Genomic DNA, 21,375 nt, shown 5'->3' with positions numbered 1-21,375 from the left:
CACAGGAGATTCTTAATCTCAGGAAACAAACTGAAGGCTGCTGGTGGGTGGGAGAGGAGGGACAGAGTAGCTGGGTTATGGACATTGGGGAAGGTATGTGCTATGGTGAGTGCTGTGAATTGTGTAAGACTGATGATTCACAGACCTGTATCCTTGAAACAAATAATACATTATATGTTAATAAAAATTAATTAAAAAGTAAAAAATTAAAATTAAAATAAAAAAGAAAGTATGGAGTATTATGCCTCCATCAGAAAGGACGAATACCCAACTTTTGTAGCAACATGGACAGGACTGGAAGAGATTATGCTGAGTGAAATAGGTCAAGCAGAGAGAGTCAATTATCATATGGTTTCACTTATTTGTGGAGCATAACAAATAGCATGGAGGACATGAGGAGAAAGAGAGGAGAAGGGAGTTGGGGTAAATTGGAAGGGGAGGTGAATCATGAGAGACTATGGACTCTGAAAAACAATCTGAGGGGCTTGAAGTGGCGGGGGAATGGGAGGTCGGGGTACCAGGTGGTGGGTATTATAGAGGGCACGGATTGCATGGAGCACTGGGTGTGGTGAAAAAATAATGATACTGTTATGCTGAAAATAAATAAATAATAATAAAAAAGAAAGTATGTACATCTCTAAAAGATAAAATTAAATTATTTGTCCTTAAGTTAAATATCTGAAGGAGAAAGGGAGCAGATGTTTCAGAAAGGGAGAAAGAAAGTCAATGTTTAATGACAACCAGCATGAATGGAGAGTAAGGTAACTTGGTCCACAGTCTGCTCTACCATGAGGTAGGGAGTCACTAGGAAATTTATTTACTTTTTTTTTGGCCTCAGTTTCCTCTATTACAAATTTTCTACAAGAGCAGTGCTCCCTTTCTGCCAAAAAACCAAAACAAAACAAAAAACCCCCAAACAAACAAACAAACAAACAAACAAAAAAACCTCATTGCTTTATTAGTCATGCATTTATTTAACATTCATTCAATACATAGTGAATCTAGATAAAGGTGGGTTTGGGCTCTGGACAGTCTGCCTAAATTAGTGCTTATGGAGTACCTTCAGAGTTGGTTTTTTGTTACTTTTGATTTTAGTGATTTATAAAACTTAGTTTTGTATTGGTTATTCTGACCTATAACACCTAGAGAAACTTTGTAGAAGTGTTTAGTAGCTTGAGTTAAAAGAAGTTATCCAGAAGAATAAGGGACAGGAGACTCTTACATGTTGTATTTCTGAAATCTAAAGTGTATACATATGTGTGTATACATATGTGTGTATACATACAACACATAAAATCTAAAGTATATATATATGTATATATATATTTTAAAGATTTTATTTATTTGACAGAGAGAGAGAAAGATTACAAGTAGACAGAAAGGCAGGTTTGGGGTGGGGACAGGTTCCTCGCTGAGCAGAGAGCCCAGTGTGGGGCTCAATCCCAGAACCTTGAGATCATGACCTGAGCCGAAGGCTGAGACTTAACCCAATGAGCTACCCAGTCGCCCTTGTATGTGTGTATTTTAAAGATTTATTTATTTTAGAGAGAGCGTGAGCACATGAAAGTGGGGGGAGGGGCAGAGGGAGAGAATCTTTAAGCAGACCCCCGCCAGTGAGCATGAAGTTGGACGGAGGGCTCTATTCCACAGTCCATGAGATCACATCCTGAGCCGTAACCAAGAGCTGGCCGCTCAACAAACTGAGCTACTCAGACACCCCTGAAATCTAAAGTATATTTAGATGATGTTTCACAGCTTAGAGGAAATGAGCCTTTTGACTGAACTTATGTGACCTTGTTCAGGACTGGCTGGCTCCAAATGAATTTCCTTTTATTTCAAAGTTGGCAACAATCTGGCTGTCTGGCATCAGAAGATGAGCTCTTACTGATCTTAGAAAAGAGAGACTACTATAGCACTGGGAACAAATTGATATAGACACCTATGGTTGAGGTACTAAGTACATGTAGATATAAGACACACCACAGGGCTCCATAAGGTGTCATCTGGCCTCATTTGGGCAGAAAAGAGAGAATTATTATAATATAACTGCAAAATATCTACCATATGACACTTTATTTCTTTTTGTCCAGGCCTTAATTTCTTGGGATATGGTAATTTCTGGAACATTATGGAAAACACATAGTGATCAACATTATCTTTGAGTTCACTGATAGAAAGATCTCTGGGGCATAGCAGGTTATGGCAAGAGAGCAGACCTGGAGCTGCCCTCAGTGTAAGGGATCATTATGCCATTTCCCCTGTCTGTTGCAGTCATGCCTCTGGATGAGAATGACTCCCATGTGCTGCACAGGAGTTCACCAAAGGTATAGGTAGAAACTGTAAGTAGAAAAGAATCTTCCAAACTATAAAGTTAAGTCTTTTAGCCATGTTTTCTCTTAGGTACATGCTGCATGTGTATAAATAAAAGTCTACATTTGAAAACATGTTTCTAAATGATCCTCCAAAGCAGATATTTAATGTTTTTTATAATATACATTAGCAAAGAATTAGTACAGGGTTAAGGATAATTTCACTTCTACATTAATTTTGTTTATAAACTGGAATTTGATTATTATAGCATTATGAATCTAGAAAATATTAATAATCAGTTTTACAATAATACCTTTTTGTACCCCAAAAATATCTTAGAAGCCTTGTTCTCACACCCAAGCTCAAATGCTATGATTGTCTGTCCAAAGATTCATTTTCTTACACAATCCAATCAATTCTCCCCATGGCTGGGTACTTTCACTACTCCTGCTGCCCAGGATGACCTGACAGCACCTCCCCGGGCCACTGCTCCCTAGTCAGACTTAAACAGTCACAGGTTGGTCCTAACTCAATTTTATCCTCTTTCTTTCAGCTCCATACTCTCTACAACACTGACATGTTTGGGATTCTATATCTCATGATGTTATTCTTTTTGTCCACCTATATAACTGTCAGCAAGTAAGAAGGCTCAGTTTCCTCATCTGTGAAATGTGACTAGTATCATCTAGCCTCAACATTGTATAATTTCATGTGTGCTACAGGAACACAGCACACATAATGGATATTTAACTACATTGGAATAACAATGCTATTTTTTTATTTTTGAGGTTTATGCCCATCCTTTTTCAATCCACAATTTAGCACAGTCTCATTTGATATGTCCTAGCATATGTTCTAAGGTAAAAATCCAAAACATTCATAATGCTAGCCATTGGCAGCAATTCACCAGAACTTAGCTTCCAGTTCTTCTTTTTGCTTAACAAGTAAAACAAGTACCACCAAAGGAACTAGAGGGACAGGATTCAAGGTGTCCATTCCTTTTGATTACTCATAAGGAAGCAACCTCACTGTCAATTTCACTTTGCCTTCTCATCATTATGACTCAGTCCTTGCTATCCCCAGTCTCCTCTGAGTGTCTGGTCTGTGTGCTGGTCTGGAGAAGCTTTAGATCATCATTGCTTAGGTTACTCAGTAGTTCCTTCTCCAAAGCCTAATGCTGGATACATTCCATGAAAAATGTAAAACAAAACAAAACCTATGTCTGATCTATAACTGGCTCAGATAATTCTACTTAGGTTTACCACAGATTTAAGTTAAAGACTATGAGACTGGTCTACGCCTACAAGTTAAAAACTGTACAACTGATAGAATCATCTCAGACATACACATATTCCAAACAAAATAAAATTAAAATTTTTCCTATAAATCCAAAAGAAATATTCTCTAATTCTACACCTAAAGGAGATTTTTTGGAATTCAAAAGACTTTCAAATAAAACGCCACCTACCCAAAGAAGATTCATAATTAACACAGAAATGTTTCTTGTCGCTTATTCTGAATGGTATCAGAAGGCTCTATAAGAATAAGATATTGTTGTAATTACTGTTTCTTAAATATGTGTTTTATTTTAAGAGCAGATATAAAAAAAGAGTAGATATAAAAAAAGTTGATGAATTGGCATCTATACTTTTAATTTCTGTTATAAGTCCATCTCATTGCTTTGAGGGCAGTTTAACTTAGAAATAAATATAACTTCAAAAGGCTATGCCAAGGCTATTACATAAATAAACTCTTCAGTCAATGACATGACTACCGCTATTTGAAAAAATACAGGAAGGGCCTAAATACAAGTAAAAGAAGGTATCATTCTCATATTTAGTATGAGCAAAGTACTTTGAATTTGGTTTGGCTCATGTAGCTGTGCTGTCCACCAAGGTAGCTACTAGTCACACGGGGCCACTTAAAATAGTTAAATTTTTTTGAAATTCAGTTCCTCAGTCCTATAAGCCATTTCTGAGTGCCCAGTAACCATAGGTGGTCAGTGACTACCTCACTGAATAGTACAAATACATAACATTTATATCATTGCAGAAAGTTCTATTAGGTAATGCTGACACAGGTTAGAAAAGCACTCTTTGAAAGCCACAGATTCACTAACTGCCATGTATTTATTTAGATTTTTTTTTTAAAGATTTTATTTATTCATTTGTCATAGAGAGAGAAGTGAGAGCAAGTACAGGGAGACAGAGTGGCAGGCAGAGGCAGAGGGAGAAGCAGGCTCCCCGCCAAGCAAGGAGCCTGATGTGGGACTCGATCCCAGGACTCCGGGATCATGACCTGAGCTGAAGGCAGCTGCTTAACCAACTGAGCCACCCAGGCGTCCCTTATTTAGATTTTTTTTTTTTTTTTAAAGATTTTATTTATTAATTTGACAGAGAGAAATCACAAGTAGACGGAGAGGCAGCCAGAGAGAGAGAGAGAGGGAAGCAGGCTCTCTGCTGAGCAGAGAGCCCGATGTGGGACTCGATCTCAGGACTCTGAGATCATGACCTGAGCCGAAGGCAGCGGCTTAACCCACTGAGCCACCCAGGCGCCCCCCTTATTTAGATTTTTAAGGCATATAAACCTTGACAGATATTGCAGTGGTCTTTTTAGGTACGGTTAACCACATGTCCTGGCTTTTATGGAAGAATACCAGTATTTCTTGTCTATATTACTTTCAGTAACATGAACCATTAAAGGTAAAAGTAAACACAAAAAATTAAATTTTTAGTAGAACTTTTTATATTAAATAAACAGACTCTTTTGTCAAACCACATGGCTCAAATTTTGATGCAAGAAAAAAACAACAACAAAAAGAAAACTCAAGTATATGGTGAATGCAGCCAAGAGTCTCTTTCTCCAGTAAGAGTCTCTACTTACTCTAAGTGACTCTAGTACCCATGCCTGTATCTCAATTACTCACCTAACTCTGGGTGGGTCTGAGTCAGGTGGAGCAGCTGAGCCACCTCCCTGCTGATATCTGTAGGGAAGACAGTAAACTCTCTGTACCACCACTCGGACCCCAACTCCTGGCCATGGGGCAGCTCCCTGGCTTTCCACTGCATCCAGAAGAGAATCCCTCAGGTGAGCTTCAGCTGGGAAGCACTGTTTTGCTTCTTCATGTCCATGGGTACAGTCTGTCCTTATGGTAGTGAGACCACTATATATAACCTGGCCAAGACATGCAGAGGGAGCAATTTCAGTTTAACTCATAAAAGCATGGTACATTCTAAATCATGACTTTCTGAGGCAATCTTCTGATGTAACTGCAGAATACCAAAGGAATGATGAAGATAAAACATTGTGTGGGCCTCTGTGTCTGCCAGGTAACTAATACTATTGAGGAGGGCAGGGTGAACAAGATAACATGGGAACAGCAAAGAGTGTTTCCAATCAATAGAAGCACAGATCTTCTTGGGTCTCTGAAAACATGTAAAATCTCAACAGGACAAACTAAAAAACAAAAGAATGACAAGGGTTTCAAAATTAAGTCACTATTAAGTTCTTGGTGTGTGCAGTCTACTAGGCTAGACACTTCACAGCTCATGTAGCCTCCTTATAACCCTTTACAATAATATTAAATTCACAATAACACTTCTAGAGCACATTCCAGGCAGTTTTATGTACTATACTTGCATAGCGAACATATTTAATTTCATAACTACCCAAGTGGATAGATTATATCATTATTACCATTTTAAAGATAAAAACATTGAAACACAGAAAAATTATGAATCTTGCCCAGTGTTACTCAACAATAAATGACTGAGGCAGAATTTGAACCAGGATATCTGGTTCCAAAGCCTATATTCATAACCATGATGTTACACAATGGCTTCGTTGTCACTGTTGTCAGATAAAAATGTTATCTCAAGAATTTAATATTAATAGCTATTTACAACTAAACGTTAAAGCAGGGATGCACTTAGAGTCATAAATTAAATTAATTAGAGAGCCCCCTTTTCCCTATTATCCCCTTCAGATACTTCTTTTGATTATTTAAGGGAGAGTAGGCTTGTTGACATATTTACAAACAAGATGAAAGTTTGCTACTTTTCTCTTTTTCCTTTAAGATTTTTATTTACTTGTGAGAGAAAGAGAGAGAGAGCACAAGCAGGGGGAGTGGCAGCCAGAGGGAGAAGCAGGCTCCATGCTGAGCAAGGAGCTGGATGTACCTGTGCTGAAGCAGATGCTTAACTGACTGAGCCACCCAGGAACTCCTACTTTTCTTTTTCTTATATCCCCTCATACTATCTGTCAGCATTCTTAGCATTCAAACCAATCATTCTGTGCTGATTCAGCTAACTGGGTGAACCTGAGATGGTACACCTGGAATCACAGACACTTAAAACCCGGAACGGTCCCTGGAGTGCCCTTCATGCCTTCTATGAGTGAAATTTAGGGGGTTCCCTAAATTTATCTTGACAAATGATCATGACCCAGGGCCAACAAAATTTCAAAAAACAATCTACAGCATATAATTTCAAGTTTGTGCAGCTCTATTTATCCCAAGGATATAGATAATGTAAAAAAGAAAAATATAACTTTTTAATTTAATAAATAAAAAGCTTAAGCAAAATTCTTAGACAATTACAAAATGAGAATAAGAAAGAGAAAAACCATATATTTTGATAGACAAGGATAAAGATTAAAAAAACACAATTAGATAGATGAAATACTGTGAAAAGAAGGTTACTAAATACTAAACCACTACATACTTTTTTCAGGCATAACAGTAATAACAAGATGTTCTAGCATATGTATTTACTGAGTATTTGAAGAGGAACCAAAGGTAAACATCTCTGCTTATATCTTTCAAATCCAGTATTATTACAAAGCATAAAACATCGAAAACAAATGAAATTTTACCTGGCTTTCAGGTGATATATTTGTTAGATTCCTAAATCTAAACCTCTGAGCCAAAGTGATACTTCTTCTTGGAAGGGCTGTGTCCCAACAGTGCACTTCATGTATTATTTTTGAATCTTCTTTGGCAACAACTTTCTGACAAAAGTAAGTATTCAGAATAACAGGGCAACTTCCACTTGGGGCAATAAGCATTTGCCTGGAAAAGAGAAAGAAATGTAACAGCTTACAGTTACAGTTTATTTACAATGTTGGGTTTCCTTCATGTTCTTGCTAAATCAGGAATATAAAGGGCAATGATTCACCTGCTATGGATAGATAAAACAAAGTCAGACCACAGATGAACAAATGGATAGAGAAAATGTGGTACATATATACATTGGAATATTATTCAGCCATAAAAAGAATGAGATCTTGTCATTTATAACATGAATAGACTTAGTATTATATTAAGTGAAATATCTCAAACAAAGATAGGCAAATATCATATGATCTCACTTATATGTGGAATCTAAAAAACAACAGAAACAAACAAAAACAGAAACAGTCTCATAAATATAGAAAACAAACTGGTAGCTGCCAGAGGGGCTGGGCTTGGGATTGGGGGGGATGGGCAAAATGGGTGAAGGGGATTCAGAGGTACAGACTTGCAGTTATAAGATGAATAAGTCATGGGGATGAGAAGTACCACATAGGGGACAGAGTCAATAACATTGTAAAATTTTGTATGATGACAGATGGTAACCTATCATGGTAAGCATTTATAATGCACAGAACTACCAAAGCACTATTCTGCACACCTGGAACTAATGGGATATTGTATGTCAGCTATACTTCAATAAAACAAACAAACAGAAGTGGCACCCACCCTCACATGCTCAGGAGTAAATGTCAATTTAATTGACAATGTAAATGTCAATGTTAATTTTACTTTTCCAGTGCAAGTCTGTGTCAGGAGAGGTGGAATGGAAGAAGGCCACGTCACTGCTTGGGCTTGAGTTTCCTCAGGTCTCCTATTTTGGTTGACGATGGCCTTGGAGAAATGCAGGGAGCGAGCAAAGACTATCAACAGGCTCAAGAATTGCCCAGACATTAAAATAAATGTTATTTACAAATGAAACCTTCAGACACTTTGACACCTCTAATCTTTCAAACACATGACAGCAAGACCCAAAGAAGCTTCTACCTTCACTGTCAAATAGAACACAGTAACAGAAATGCTTCATATTTAATTCAAAAAGGAATGTGGGGACATAACAGACAAAATTCTCCTGGTTCTTTTTAGACATCTGATTTGACATCTTCAGCACTCATTCCTCAAAGGAGGTAGTGTTACTTAACATTAAGGAAAATTTAGGACTTCTTATTCTGGGAAGGTGGGAGTAGACATATTTTCCCTAATTTATCCTATTAAACACAACTAAAATGCCTAACATTACATATCAACTAAACATAAGACATTGAAAAGTGGAAAGAAGAAGGCACACCAGCCCTAGAGACCTTGAGACTTAAGAAACAATAGTGGTGAGTTCCTGGGTTTTCTGTTTGCCTCTTATATCCCAGACTTCAAACTGAAGAAGATGGCAACCTGATACAGCGATGGGTATAGATAAAAAAGCCTCTACAGGAGGGTATGTGCTATGGTGAGTGCTGTGAAGTGTGTAAACCTGGCAATTCACAGACCTGTACCCCTGGGGCTAATAATACATTATATGTTTATTAAAAAATTATATTAAAAAAGCCTCTACATCTTTATGTATCTTCCTCAATTTCTTTCATGAGTATTCTGTAGTTCCTCGAGTACAGAGACTTTACCTCTTTGCTTAGGTTTATTCCCAGGTGTCTTATGGTTCTTGGTGCTATAGTAAATGAATTGATTCTCTAATTTCCCTTTCTATATTTTCACTGTTAGTGTATAAGAAAACAACTGATTTCTGTACAATGATTTTTGTATCCTGCCACATCACTGAATTGCTGTATGAGTTCTAGTAGTTTGGAGGTGAAGCCATTTGGGTTTTCCAAATAAAGTATCAGGTCATTTGTGAAAAGAGAGAGTTTGACTTCCTCATTGCCAATTTGAATATATTTGATTTCTTTTTGTTGTCTGATTGCTGTTGCTAGGACTTCTAGTACTATGTTGAACAACAGTGGTGAGAGTGGGCATCCTTGTCCTATGCCTGATCTCAAATGGAAGGCTGTCAGCTTTTCCCCACGGAGAATGATATTCTCTGTGGGTTTTTCATAGATAGCTTTTATGAAGTTGAGGAATGTTTCCTCTATCCCTATACTTTGAATCATTTTAATCAGGGCACTACAGACAAAGGGCTGATATCCAAAATCTATAAAGAACTCCTCAAACTCAACATACACAAGACAATAATCACGTCAAAAAATGGGCAGAAGACATGAACAGACACTTCTCCAAAGACAAATCGCTAATAGACACATGAAAAAAATGTTCATCATCATTAGCAATCAGGGAGATTCAAATCAAAACCACATTGAGATACCACCTCACACCAGTTAGAATGGCCAAAACTAATAAGACAGTAAACAATGTGTTGGAGAGGATGTGGAGAAAGGGGAACCCTCTTACACTGTTGGTGGGAATGCAAGTTGGTGCAGCTACTCTGGAAAACAGTGTGGAGATGCCTTAAGAAATTAGAAATAGAGCTACTCTATGACCCTGCATTTGCGGTCCTGGGTATTTACCCCAAAGATGCAGATGTAGTGAAAAGAAGGGCCATCTGTACTCCAATGTTCATAGCAGCAATAGTCACTGTCATCAAACTGTGGAAAGAACCAAGATGCCCTTCAACAGACAAATGGATAAAGAAGATATGGTCTATATATACAATGGAGTATTATGCCTCCATCAGAAAGGATGAATACCCAACTTTTTAATTAACATGGATGGGACTGGAAGTGATTATGCTGAGTGAAATAAGTCAAGCAGAGAGAATCAATTATCATATGGTTTCACTTGTAGAGCATAAGAAGTAACATGGAGGACATTGGGAGATGGAGAGGAGAAGTAAGTTGGGGGAAATCGGAGGGGGAGAGAAACCATGAGAGACTGTGGAACAGAGAGAAACAAACAGGGTTTTGGAAGGGAGAGGGGTGGAGGGATAGGTGAGTCTGGTGGTGGGTTTTTAAGGATGGCATGTATTGCATGGAGCACTGGGTATGGTGCATAAACAATGAATTTTGGAACACCAAAAAGAAATAAAATAAAATTACATTAAAAAAAGATAAGGAAGAAAAATAAGTTCCATTATAAACCACTGGAAAAATAAAATCCTCTACAAAAGCTTACTTTCTTGAACTAAGGGACAGCCTAATAAAATACAAAACTTTTAGAAAATGAGTGCTCTACTCTAGGCAAACATCACAGAAAACCTGTGACCTGCTATCATACACACCAGAAGAGGGTGAGTGTGGAGCTCTGGTCAGGCTGTAATAAAAAGTCTCAATAGCCTATGTAGGGTAGTGTGAGAGAAGGCAGGATAGGGTGTTGGTACTTCCATCCCTGTAGGCTTATAATGAGCCTTCTCTGATCAACCCCCAACCCCCAACACACGCATACCATGTCAGTGGAGATCGCCTGGGGGCCTGGACTTCCACCCTCCCCCCCCACCAGTAACCAGTATGCCTGGCTACCCTCTATCCTTACAACATCCTCCAGTCCTCTCAGTGGAAGCCATGTGGGAAGCAGCACCCCTGACCCTCCCAGCAAGGATGATGTCAGTGGAGGCCTAGCAGTAAGCTGGAACTCACATCTACCTAGCCGTAACAAGGAACCCTTCCCCTCTCAGTATTAAGGGAGGCCAAGTGGGGAATTTGGACTTCTTCCTCCACCTGGCAGTAACAAGCTCCCCCAGGTCTTTCCATATCTCCTTTCAGAACAGAGCTCACTAAACAGATTTAAATAAGATCCAGAGTTCATAATACCTCAAATGTACAGGTTACCATCTGAAGTCACTTCTTTTTTTTTTTTTTTTTGAAGATTTTATTTATTTATTTGATAGATAGAGATCACAAGTAGGCAGAGAGGCAGGCAGAGAGAGAGAGGAGGAAGCAGGCTCCCTGCTGAGCAGAGAGCCTGAGGCGGGGCTCAATCCCACAAACCTGGGATCATGACCTGAGCTGAAGGCAGAGGCTTTAACCCACTGAGCCACCCAGGCGCCCCTGAAGTCACTTCTTATATTAAGAACCAGAAAAAAATCTCAAATGAAAACAGATAATTAATAGATGACAATGCTGAAATGGCAGAGGCATTAGAATTATTTGACAAAGATTCTAAAGTAGCCATCATTAGCATGCTTCAATAAGCAATTATGAATAAATATAGAAGACAAATAAAAAGAAAGTCTCGGGACACCTGGATGGCTCAGTTGGTTGGGCAGCTGCCTTCGGCTCGGGTCGTGATCCCAGCATCCTGGGATCGAGTCCCACGTCGGGCTCCTTGCTCAGCGGGGAGCCTGCTTCTCCCTCTGCCTCTGCCTGCCACTCAGTCTGCTTACTCTCTCCCCACCTCTCTCTCTGATAAATAGGTAAAATCTTAAAAAAAAAAAAAAAAAATTAAAAAAAAAAAAAAGAAAGTCTCAGCAAAGAAATAGATTTTTTTTTAGAATGGAGATTTTGAATCAAGAAGTAAAATGAAAATAAAAACTCAATGGATGGGCTCAACAGCAGAACAGAGGAAACAAACAAACAAACAAAAATCAGTGAACCTAAGGATAAAAACAGAAATTAAACAATATGAACAACAAAGAAAAAAATAGACTTCAACCAATCTGAACAGAACTTCAAGATCTGTGGGAAGGAAGAAATAAACATGGATATATACAGTCAAATACAATAATAGGCTTTTCTACCCCTGTTAGGTTTTCAAAATTGTATTTAGAGTTGCAGCAACAATTTTAACACTATGATCTAGTTCTAAATGCATAAAAAAAATTTAAGAAAATCATAGTTGCAAACAGTAAAGGGAGAGGAGGTAAGGTTTATACACGTCATAAAAACTGACAAAATGCTGACCCAGCCGACTGTGATAAAATTTAATCTTTATAGCAATCAATAAAATAGCTATAAAAAGATACATACACAAAAAATTATAATTAAAAAAATTCTAAAAAATGTTCAAGTAACCCACACGAAGTTAGGAAAAAGACAACAGATATGAAAACAGAAAGAGAACATAAAGAAGACAAAACCAAAAAGGTAGACCTAAGTCCTAAAATACCAATAATTATATTAAATGTAAATGGTCTAAATAAACCAAGTATAAAACAAAGATTAGCAGAGTGGATTAAAAAAACATGATCCATCTATATTCTGTCTATAAGAAATTCACTTCAAATATAAAGAAATAGGTGAAATGGGTGCGGTGCATAAACAATGAATCTTGGAACACTGAAAAAATAGATTAAAGAGAAAAAAAAAAAGGGAAAAAAAAGATATAGGTGAAATGAAAGTAAAAAGATGGGGGAAATACATATAAACACTAATAAAAACATACCAGGGGAGGGATATCATATGAAGTAGGCTTTAGAGCAAAGAAAATTATCAGAGACCAGGGAGATATTACTAATGATTTTTATCACATGCGCAATGAAGAATCAACACCAATTTCATACAATCATTTTCAGAAAATAGAAGAGGAGGTAATATTGCCCAATTAAACTTATAAAGCTAGTATTACCCAAGGCGGGACCAAGATGGTGGAGGAGTAGGAGACTAAAATGACATCAGGTCCCAGGAAGTTCAGCAAGATAGTTATCAAACCATTCTGAACACCTGCAAACTCAACAGGAGATAGAAGAGAAGAAGAGCAGCAATTCTAGGAACAGAAAATCGACCACTTTCTGAAAGGTAGGATGTGCAGAGAAGTGAATCCAAAGTGACGGGAAGATAGACCGCTGTGGGAGGGGCTGGCTCCCGGCAAGTGGTGGAGAAGCAGAGCACAGAATCAGAACTTTTAGAAGTCTTTTCCTCTGAGGGACATTGCTCCAGAGGCTAAGTGGGGGGTGGAGCCCTTGCTGAGACAGTGTGGCCTCAGGTCCTGCAGGGTCACAGAAAGATCGGGGGTGTCAGAGCTCCCAGGTATCGGAGCAGGGCAGCGGACTACAGAGTTGGAGCAGAGGAGTTAGTTTTCAGATTGGGGTTACCTTAAATGGTGATCCAAGGCATAGCTGAACCACTGCTATCTGAGCAGGGACCCCACAAATGGCAGATCCAGAGAGACCCCCTCTTTCCTCCTCCAGGAGGACTGGTGCAGAAATGTGCAGCAGTAATCTGCTGGGTTTGGAGACTCCAAATGGAGCTGTGTGCCAGAGATAGAAACGCTTGATCAGAGGCCAGGTGGGCACAGAGCGCAGCCGGAGACCAGAGAGACAGGAGTGACTGACCGCTTTTCCCTGAGGACTGGGGCCCCGAGCTCTTGGCTCCTCCAAGCTGAAGACTGGGAGGTCGACATTTTCATTACTGTCCTCCAGAGCTGTACAGAAAGTGTTCAAGGAAGAAAACTACCGAGAGTGAATGCGAGGAGATTATTTAGCCCGGGCCCTGGCAAGGGCAGTGCAATTCCACCTCAGGCAAAGACATCTGATAATACAACACGTCCCTGCCCCAGAAGATGAGCAAGAACATCCAGTCAAGACAAGACCAAGCTCCCTGATCAGGAGAACAGTAGAACTCCAGAGCTAGGGGAAAGCAACGCATAGAATTCATGGCTTTTCTCCCATGATCCTTTAGTCTTGCAAAGTCAAATTTTCATTTTATTTTTTCTTATTCTATTTTTTTAGTTTTTCCTCTTTCCTTTTTAAACGTTTTTAGTTTATCTTAACAATACTCTTTTCTTAAAAAATTCCTTTAAATCTTCATTGTTATACTCATTTTATTCCTTAATTGTATTTAACCATATTTTTTGTATACATATAGGTTTTTTTCTTTACAATTTTAGGATAAAATTTCTTCTACTAGATCAAATATGCCCTAAATCTAGCAAGTGGCTTAATTCTAGTCTCCAGTCAGAACATATACTCTCCTCTTTTTTTTTCCAACCAACTTATCAATTCCTTTTTTAGAATTTTAAAACAATTTTTCATCCTTACAGTCATACTCCATCTCTTCACTGTGTTTACCCCTACCCTTATGTGTGTGTGTGTGTGTGTGTGTGTGTGTGTGTATGTTTTTCTTTCTTTAAAATTTTGGGAGATAGTTTCTTCTATGAGACGAGAATACACCCAAAATCATGTGGGTGGCTCTGTTCTATTCACCAGTCTAATATCTATCTATCTATATATTTAACTTTTTAGTTTTATTTATTTCTTTCCTCTTTCTTCTCCCCCGGTTTTGGGATTCTTCTGATTTGATTAATGTACATTTTTCGGGGTCTTTGCCACAGTTTTATTATTTTATTCTCTTGTTCATATATTCTTATCTGGATAAAATGACAAGAAGGGAAACACTCACCACAAAAAAAAAAAAAAAAAAAAAGAACAAGAGGCAGTACCAATGGCTAGGGACCTATCAATACAGATATTAGTAATATGTCAGAAGTAGAGTTCTGAATATGATTCTCAAGGTGCTATCTGAGCTCGAAAAAGGCATGGAAGATATTAAGGAAACCCTTTCTGCAGAAACAAAATCCCTTTCTGGAGAAATAAACTCAAATCTAACCAAGATGAAATAAAAAAGCTATTAATGAGGTGCAATCAATATGGAGGCTCTTATTGCTAGGATCAATGAGGTAGAAGAGATAATTGTGATATAGAAAACTGAATGATGGAGAATAAAGAAGCTGAGCAAAAGACAGACAAACAACTACTGGACCACGAGCGGAGAACTCAAGAGAAAAGTGATACTGTAAGATGAAACAATATTAGAATAATTGGGATTCCAGAAAAAGAAGAAAGAGAGAGAGGGGCAGAAGGTATACTGGAGTAAATAATAGCGGAGAACGTTCTTAATTAGGGGAAGGAAACAAGCATCAAATCCAGGAGGCACAGAGAACCCCGCTCAAAAATCAATAAAAATAGGTCCACACACCATCATCAAATAGTAAAATTTACAAGTCTTAGTGACAAAGAGAAAATCCTGAAAGCAGCTTGGGACAAGAAGTCTGTAACATACAAAGGTAAAAATATTTGATTGGCAGCAGACTTATCCACAGAGACCTGGCAGGCCAGGAAGAACTGGCATGATATATTCAGAGCACTAAATGAGAAAAATATGCAGTTAAGAATACTATATCCAGCTTGGCTATTATTGAAAATAGAAGGAGAGATTAAAAAGCTTCCAGGACAAACAAAAATTAAAAGAATCTGCAAACACCAAACCCCCAGCCCTACAGGAAATACTGAAAGGGGTCCTCTAAGCAACGAGAGAGCCTAAAAGTAGTAGACCAGAAAGGAACAGAGACACTATACAATAACAGTCACCTTACAGGCAATAAAATGGCACTAAATTCGTATCTTCCAATAGTTACCCTGAATGTAAATGGACTAATGCCCCAATCAAAAGACACAGGATATCAGAATGGATAAAAAAAAAAAAACAAACAAGACGCATCAATATGCTGTCTACAAGAAACTCACTTTAGACCCAAAGACACCTCAAGATTTAAAGTGAGGGGGTTGAAAATAATTTACCATGCTAATGGACATAAAAAAAAAAAAAAAAGCTGGGGTGGCAATCCTTATATCAGATCAATTAGATTTTAAGTCAAAGACTATAATAAGAGAAACTATATCATACTTAAAGGATCTGTCCAACAAGAAGACCTACCAATTTTAAATATCTATGCTCCTAAAATGGGAACAGCCAACTATATAAACCAATTCATAACAAAATCACATCAACAATAATACAATAATTGTAGGGGACTTTAACACCCCCTCACTGAAATAAACAGATCATCCAAGCAAAAGATCAACAAGGACTTAAATGAAACACTGGACCATATGAATATTACAGATATACACAGAACATCCCAAAGCAAAAGAATACACATTCTTCTCTAGTGCATGTGGAACATTCTCCAGAACCGATCACATCCTGGGTCACAAATCAGGTCTCAACCAGTATCAAAAGACTGGGAGCATTTCCTGCATATTTTCAGACCACAATGCTCTGAAGCTAGAACGTAATCACAAGAGGAAATTTGGAAAGAACTAAAATCCATGGAGGCTAAAGAGCATCCTACTAAAGAATGAATGGGTCAACCAGGAAATTAAAGAAGAATTAAAAAAAATTCGTGGAAACAAATGAAAATGAAACCACAAATATTCAAAATCTTTGGGACACCACAAAGGCAGTTCTATGAGGAAAGTATATAGTAATACAAGCCTTTCTCAAGAAATAAGAGAGGTCGCAAGTACACAAGCTAACCCCACACCTGAAGGAACTGGAGAAAGAACAGCAAAGAAAGCCTAAACTCAGCTGCAGAAGAGAAATAATACAGATCAGAGCAGAAATCAATGCAATAGAAACCAAAAGAACAGAAGAACAAATCAATGAAACTAGGAGCTGGCTCTTTGAAAGAATTAATAAGATGGATAAACCCCTGGCCAGACTTATCAAAAAGAAAATAAAAAGGACCCAAATAAATAAAATCATGAAAGAAAGAGGAGAGATGACAACCAACACTATAGAAATACAAACAATTATAAGAACATAGTAGGAGCAAGTATACACCAGCAAATTTGACAATGTGGAAGAAATGGATGCATTCCTAGAGTATAAACTACCAAAACTGAACCAGGAGAAAACAGAAAACCTGAACAGACCCATAACCAGTAAGGAGATTTAAGCAGTCATCAAAAATCTCCCAAAAAACGGGAGCCCAGGGCCAGGTGGCTTCCAGGGGGAATTCTACCAAGCATTTAAAGAAGAATTAATTCCTATTCTCCTGAAACTGTTCCAAAAAACAGAAATGGAAGGAAAACTTCCAAAATCATTTTATGAGGCCAGCATTACCTTGATCCCAAAACCAGACAAAGACCCCATCAAAATACAGACCAATATCCTTGATGAACACAGATACAAAAATTCTCACCAAAATACTAGCCAATAGGATCCAACAGTATATTAAAAGGATTATTCACCACGACCAAGTGGGATTTATTCCTGGGCTGCAAGGTTGGTTCAACATTCAACAAATCAATCAATCAATGTGATACATTAATAAAAGAAAGAACAAGAACCATATGATACTCTCAATAGGTGCTAAAAAAGTATTTAACAAAGTACAGCATCCTTTCTAGATCAAAACTCTTCACAGTGTAGGCATAGAGGGTACATACCTCAATATCATCAAAGGCATCTATGAAAAACCCACAGCGAATATCATTCTCAATGGGGAAAAACCAAAAGCTTTTCTGCTAAGTTGAGGAACACAGCAGAGATGTCCACAATCTCCACTATTATTCAACATAATACTAAAGTCCCAGCCTCGGCAATCAGACAACAAAAAGAAATAAAAGGCATCCAAATCGGCAAAGAAGAAGTCAAACTCTCACTCTTTGCAGATAACATGACACTTTATGTGAAAAACCCAAAAGACTCCACTCCAAAACTACTAGAACTCATACAGGAATTCAGTAAAGTGTCAGGATATAAAATCAATGCACAGAAATCAGTTCATTTCTATATACCAACAATAAAACAGAAGAAAGAGAAATTAAGGATTCAATCCCATTTACAATTGCACTCAAAACTGTGAGATACCTAGGAATAAACCTAACCAAAGAGGCAAAGAATCTGTATTCAAAAAACTATAATGTACTCATGAAAGAAATTGAGGAAGACACGAAGAAATGGAAAAACGTTCAATGCTCATGGATTGGGAAAAAAAATACTGTAAAAATGTCTATGCTACCTAAAGCAATCTACACATTTAATGGAATTCCTATCAAAATACCCTATCAGGATGTTCTATTTCAAAGAAATGGAACAAATAATCCTAAAATTTATATGGAACCAGAAAAGACCCTGAACAGCCAGAGGAATGTTGAAAAAGAAAGCCAAAGTTGGCGGCATTACAATTCCAGACTTCAGGCTCTATTACAAAGCTGTTATCATCAAGACAGTATGGTACTGGCACAAAAACAGATATACAGATCAGTGGAACAGAATAGAGAGCCCAGAAATAGACCCTTAGCTTTATGGTCAACTAATCTTTGACAAAGCAGGAAACAATGTCCATTAGAAAAACGACAGTCTCTGCACAAATGGTACTGGGAAAATTGGACAGCCACATGCAGAAGAATAAAACTGGACCATCTCCTTATACCACACACAAAAATAGACTCAAAATGGATGAAAGACCTCAATGTGACACAGGAATCCATTAAAATCCCTGAGGAGAACACAGACAACAACGTCTTTGACCTCAGCCGCAGCAACTTCTTCCTAGAAACACTGCCAAAGGCAAGGGAAGCAAGGGCAAAAATGAACTATTGGGACTGCAACAAGATAAAAAACTTTTGCACGGCAAAGGACACAGTCAACAAAACCAAAAGACAACTGACAGAATGGGAGAAGATATCACAAATGACATATCAGATAAAGGGTAGTATCCAAAATCTGTAAAGAACTTATCAAACTCAACAGTCAACTCAACTTATCAAACTCAACAAATAATCCAATCAAGAAATGGGCAGAGGACATGAACAGACATTTCTGCAAAGAAGACATCCAGGGGGCCAAGAGACACATGAAAAAGTGCTCAACGTCACTCAGCAACAGGGAAGTACAAATCAAAACCTCAACATGATACCACCTCACACCAGTCAAAATGGCTAAAATTAACCAATCAGGAAATGACATGTCAGTTGGCAAGGATACGGAGAAAGGGGAACCCTCCTACATTGTTGTTGGGAACGCAAGCTGGTGCAGCCACTCAGGAAAATAGTATCGAGGTTCCTCAAAAAGTTGAAAATAAAGCTACCCTACGACCCAGCAATCGCACTACTGGGTATTTAACCTAAAGATACAAATGTGGTGATGCGAAGGGGCACTTGCACCCAGATATTTATAGCAGCAATGTCCACAACAGCCAAAGTACGGATAGAATCTAGATGCCTATCAACAGATGAATAGACAAAGAAGATGCAGTGTATATATGCAGATGTGTGCCTGTACACATGTGAATAATAGTCATCCATAAAAGAGGAAATCCTGCCATTTGTGAAAACATGGTTATGGACAAACCTGGAGGACATTATGCTAAGTGAAAAAAATGAGACACAGAATGTTAAATACTTTATAATCTAGTTTATACGTGGAATCTAAAAAAATTGAACTGCTAGAAGCAAGAGTGGAATTGTGGTTAACAGGGGCTATGGGATGGGAAAAAAGAGAGCTATTAGTTAAAAGACACAAATTTTCAGTTATTAGGTGAATGAGTTCTAGAGGTCTAATGTATAGCATGGTGACTATAGTTAATAATATTTTATATAGTTGAACTTTGCCATGAAGTAGATCTTAAGTGTTTTCACCACACACACAAGAAAAGGTAAGTAATGTGGTGAAAGATACATTAATTAGTTTGATTATGGTAGTTATTTCACAATGTATATCAATATATATTGAATCATCATCTTATAAACCTTAAATATATATATGTCCATATACCCTAACAAAGTTGGAAAAAAATTTATATGGAAAGGTAAAGGAACTAGAATATCTAAAATAATTTTGAAAAAGAATAGAGTGGGACTAATCACTATTCTGATTTCAAAACATAATGTATAGTTGCAATAATCAATACTATATGGATTTGGTGGAGGAATAGATAATAAAGGAGGAATAGATCAGTAAAGCAGAATAGAGAACTTAAAAGTAGACTCCACAGATATGCCCAACTGATTTTTCACAAAAGTACCAAGGCAATACAATAAAGGAAGTAGACTTTGGATATTCATAATCAGAAAAGCATGAGCTTCAAATGAAATCTCAAACTTTATATGAAATTTAACTCAAAATTGATAATGAAGATAAACTATAAAGACAAAACTTTTAGAAAAAAAATATTGGAGCGAATCTTCAATACTTAGGCTTGGAAAAGAGTACTTAGATTTGAGACAAAAAAAAAAAATTACCCTAAAAAGAAAAAAAGATTGACAACTGGACTTCATCAAAACTAAAAACTTTTGCTTTGAGAAAGACCTTGCTAAAAAAAGGACAAAAATAAGTGGGGGGATGGGGAAACTGGATGATGGACCTTAAGGAGGGCACATGATGTAATGAGCACTGGGTATTATATATGACTGACAAATCACCGACTTCCTCCTCTGAAACAAACAATACATTGTATGTTAATTAATTGAATTATAAAAAACAAGTTTTTAAAAAGAGGACAAAAAGAACCTAGAGAGGAAGATACTGTTGCAAATCACATATCTAAGAAAGGGCAATGACCTAGAATATATAAAGAAATCTGAAAAGTGAGTATGAAGAAATGAACAATTAAAAAATGGACAACTGTCATGAACAGACAATTCACCAAACAGATACACAAATGGCAAATCATTACATCAAAAGATGTTCAATGTCATTAGTCTTTATGAAAACACACATTAAAACCACAGAGGTATATAATACCTCTATACTATCAAAACGGTTAAAACAAAAGATAGTGATATCACCATAGCAGATGAAGATCTAGAAAAACTGGACTGCTCAAACATTGCTGGTGGGAATGTAAAGGTATATACCTACTCAGAAAAATTTTGGCTATTTTGCACTAAATATGCAATTACCATACAATCCACTGCACTCCTGGGCGTTTATGTTTAAACCAAAACCTATGTAGGAATGTTCATAATAGTTGTATTCATAATAGTCTCGAATTGGAAATTTAAATGTAACCATTGGGTGTGAATGGTTAAGCAAACTGTTAAATCCACATCAAAGAACACTATTCAGCAATAAAAAGGAAGAAACTAGTGATACACAGGATGACATGGATAAATCTCCAGGGAATTATGCTGAGTGAAAAACAAATAATCCCTAAAGAGATACAGAACATATTAGTGGTTGTCAGGGTTTAAAGCTCTAGTATATTTCCATATAATCAATCCAAATACAAATTTGCAATAGTGAGGTTTTAAGCCTATAGGCTATATGTATGGTAACCAGAAGTAAGAAACAAATTATGAGAGATGGAGACAGATCTAGATACACACACAC

The 21,375-nt window shown here is 37.4% G+C and overlaps 1 protein-coding gene and 1 long non-coding RNA gene across 5 annotated transcripts in view; one reads left to right on the top strand and one right to left on the bottom strand.

Moving 5' to 3' along the window:
- The window catches only part of SPIDR (scaffold protein involved in DNA repair), a 607,809-nt gene that overhangs the window by 155,435 nt on the left and 430,999 nt on the right, over positions 1-21,375 (bottom strand). For all 4 annotated transcript variants that reach the window (XM_032316108.1, XM_032316109.1, XM_032316110.1 and 1 more), the window contains exons 9-10: positions 7,183-7,378; positions 5,237-5,484 (exon numbers count right to left, since the gene is read on the bottom strand). In XM_032316108.1, the coding sequence (XP_032171999.1) occupies positions 5,237-5,484; positions 7,183-7,378 (444 nt within the window). The remainder of the gene's footprint in view (positions 1-5,236; positions 5,485-7,182; positions 7,379-21,375) is intronic.
- Positions 1,407-20,541, top strand: LOC116575034. The gene is made up of 3 exons (XR_004279572.1): positions 1,407-1,515; positions 4,262-4,268; positions 20,529-20,541. It is a non-coding gene; the product is annotated as an uncharacterized LOC116575034 (long non-coding RNA).

The sequence above is a fragment of the Mustela erminea genome, chromosome 16, assembly GCF_009829155.1.
Source record: "Mustela erminea isolate mMusErm1 chromosome 16, mMusErm1.Pri, whole genome shotgun sequence".
NCBI lineage: Eukaryota > Metazoa > Chordata > Mammalia > Carnivora > Mustelidae > Mustela > Mustela erminea.
This window is presented reverse-complemented; position numbering and strand designations above follow the sequence as displayed.